This window comes from Sturnira hondurensis, unplaced genomic scaffold, assembly GCF_014824575.4.
Source record: "Sturnira hondurensis isolate 20B ecotype Veracruz unplaced genomic scaffold, ASM1482457v3 Scaffold0020445, whole genome shotgun sequence".
Lineage (NCBI taxonomy): Eukaryota > Metazoa > Chordata > Mammalia > Chiroptera > Phyllostomidae > Sturnira > Sturnira hondurensis.
In genome coordinates, this window is record NW_028093076.1 from 1 (window position 1) to 2,069 (window position 2,069).

The 2,069-nt window shown below is 41.1% G+C and overlaps 1 protein-coding gene across 1 annotated transcript; it reads left to right on the forward strand.

Annotated features, from left to right (window-relative positions):
- The first annotated feature begins 890 nt into the window (after positions 1–890).
- Positions 891–1,820, forward strand: LOC118975652 (olfactory receptor 2A2-like). The gene has a single exon (XM_037029700.1). It carries the CDS (start codon positions 891–893, stop codon positions 1,818–1,820), a length of 930 nt encoding a protein of 309 aa, XP_036885595.1.
- The last annotated feature ends 249 nt before the right edge of the window (positions 1,821–2,069 follow it).

Genomic DNA, 2,069 nt, shown 5'->3' on the forward strand with positions numbered 1-2,069 from the left:
TGAGGAACAGAATATTACATAGTAACTTTAATGGCTGCTCCAGAAATTGCATGAGGGAAAAAAGATAATGATTGTATAATGGAGATACTCAGGAGGCACCATGCTCACCAGGCGATCAGAGTGAGCGTCACCAGTGATGGAACAGTGACCCTCATGTACCTACCCATGAAGCACAATGGAAGATACTTAATTTCCCTGCAGAAAATGAATAATCTGAATAAAACAGTGAGGAGCTGCATGCAGTTCCATTTGGAGAACATTGTAGTGAAGAACTTCCTACACTCTTCCAAAATTCAGTGGTCAGGAATGGCAAAGGCAGACAGGGTAACTATTTCAGATGAAAGGACGCTAAAGATGAATGACATTAAATCTCACATGTCATTTTGGATTGGGTCCTGGGTGAGAGAAGTAGAGAGAGAGTATTATAGATTAAAGAATCATGTCAATATCAAATTGTCTGATTTTGATAATTGTGATTAAATTAAATAATGTCTTTAATTTTGGTGGAAAAGGAAAAATTTAAGGGTAAATGGGTATTTTATTTATTTACACTTAATCTCAAGTGCTTCAGCAAAAGCATTACTCATATATAATAATATAGAAAAAGAATCATAATGCAGATATGAAATAAATATTACAATTTCTTAAATCAGGGCATATAGTTATATTAGAATTCTTTGTGTAACTCTTGACTGTTCTCTGTAAGTTTAAATTTACTTCATAGGAAAGTTAAAAACAGGTAACCAGTTTGGAAAAGAAGGGGAACCTTTCAAAGAATGACAAGGATACAACCTTTCTCTGAGCTCATATTGAGATTATCTCCACTTTGCTTTGCTTCTCCAGCCCTGACCTTGACCACAATTCAGTTCTTGACCAGCTCTCTTTCAGGAATGGAGGGAAACCAGTCATGGGCAACAGAGTTCTTGCTGCTGGGATTCCAGCTCAGCCCAGAGTCGGAAATGTTCTTTTTCTGGGTCTTCTCCCTGTTCTACACCTACAGTCTGCTGGCAAATAGCATGATCTTTGCACTCATGTGTCTTGACCAGAAACTACAGACCCCCATGTACTTCTTCCTCTCCCACCTGGCCATCATTGACATGTCCTATGCTTCCAACAGTGTCCCCAAGATGCTGGCAAACTTAGTGACCCAGAATAGAGCCATCTCCTTTGTCCCACGCATCATGCAGACATTTTTGTATTTGAGTTTTGCTGCTATAGAATGCCTGATTTTGGTGGCAATGTCCTATGATCAGTATGTGGCCATTTGCCACCCCCTCCACTACACTGTCATCATGAGCTGGACTGTGTGCACGGTCCTAGCCACCATGTCCTGGTCATGCGGATTCCTCCAGGCTCTGATAAACGTACTTCTGCTTCTAAGGCTGCCTTTCTGCAGGTCTCAGGAAATAAATCACTTCTTCTGTGAGATCCTGTCTGTCCTCAAGCTGACCTGTGCTGATATCTGGCTCAACAATCTGGTCATCTTCACTGATTCTGTCTTGGTCTTAGTCGGGACCCTCTGCTTGGTGCTGGTCTCTTACATGCACATCCTCTGGGCCATCCTGAGGATCCAGTCTGGGGAGGGCCACAAGAAGGCCTTCTCCACCTGCTCCTCCTACCTCTATGTGGTCGGGCTCTTCTTAGGCATAACCATGGTGGTTTATATGGTCCCTGACTCCAGTCAACGAGGGGAGAAGAATAAAATTCTATCCCTATTTTACAGTCTGTTTAACCCCATGCTGAACCCCCTCATCTACAGCCTGAGGAATGCTCAGGTGAAGAATGCCTTTTGTAGGGTGGTACAGGTGAGGTCCAGGTGAAAGGAAAACTCAGAGGGTACTTCCAAATAGAAGCTTCAAATAGGAATTGTTCAAATTCTAGCTCTGAAAACGGGATAAACTTTCTTGGTAGAGCATAACTTTTAAACTTGATATGGGAAAACTAAATTATTAGAATTTTTATCTTTCTTTTATAAAAAAAGTGAATTCTCATTTTCTCAAGCCAGGAATATCACACAGAGAAGTAACTATATGTGAGAAAATTGTATCAACACACTTCTTTATACTTAG

Excerpts from the sequence above, each read along its gene's own strand:
- LOC118975652 (XM_037029700.1), top strand. The coding sequence starts at position 891 with ATGGAGGGAAACCAGTCATGGGCAACAGAGTTCTTGCTGCTGGGATTC.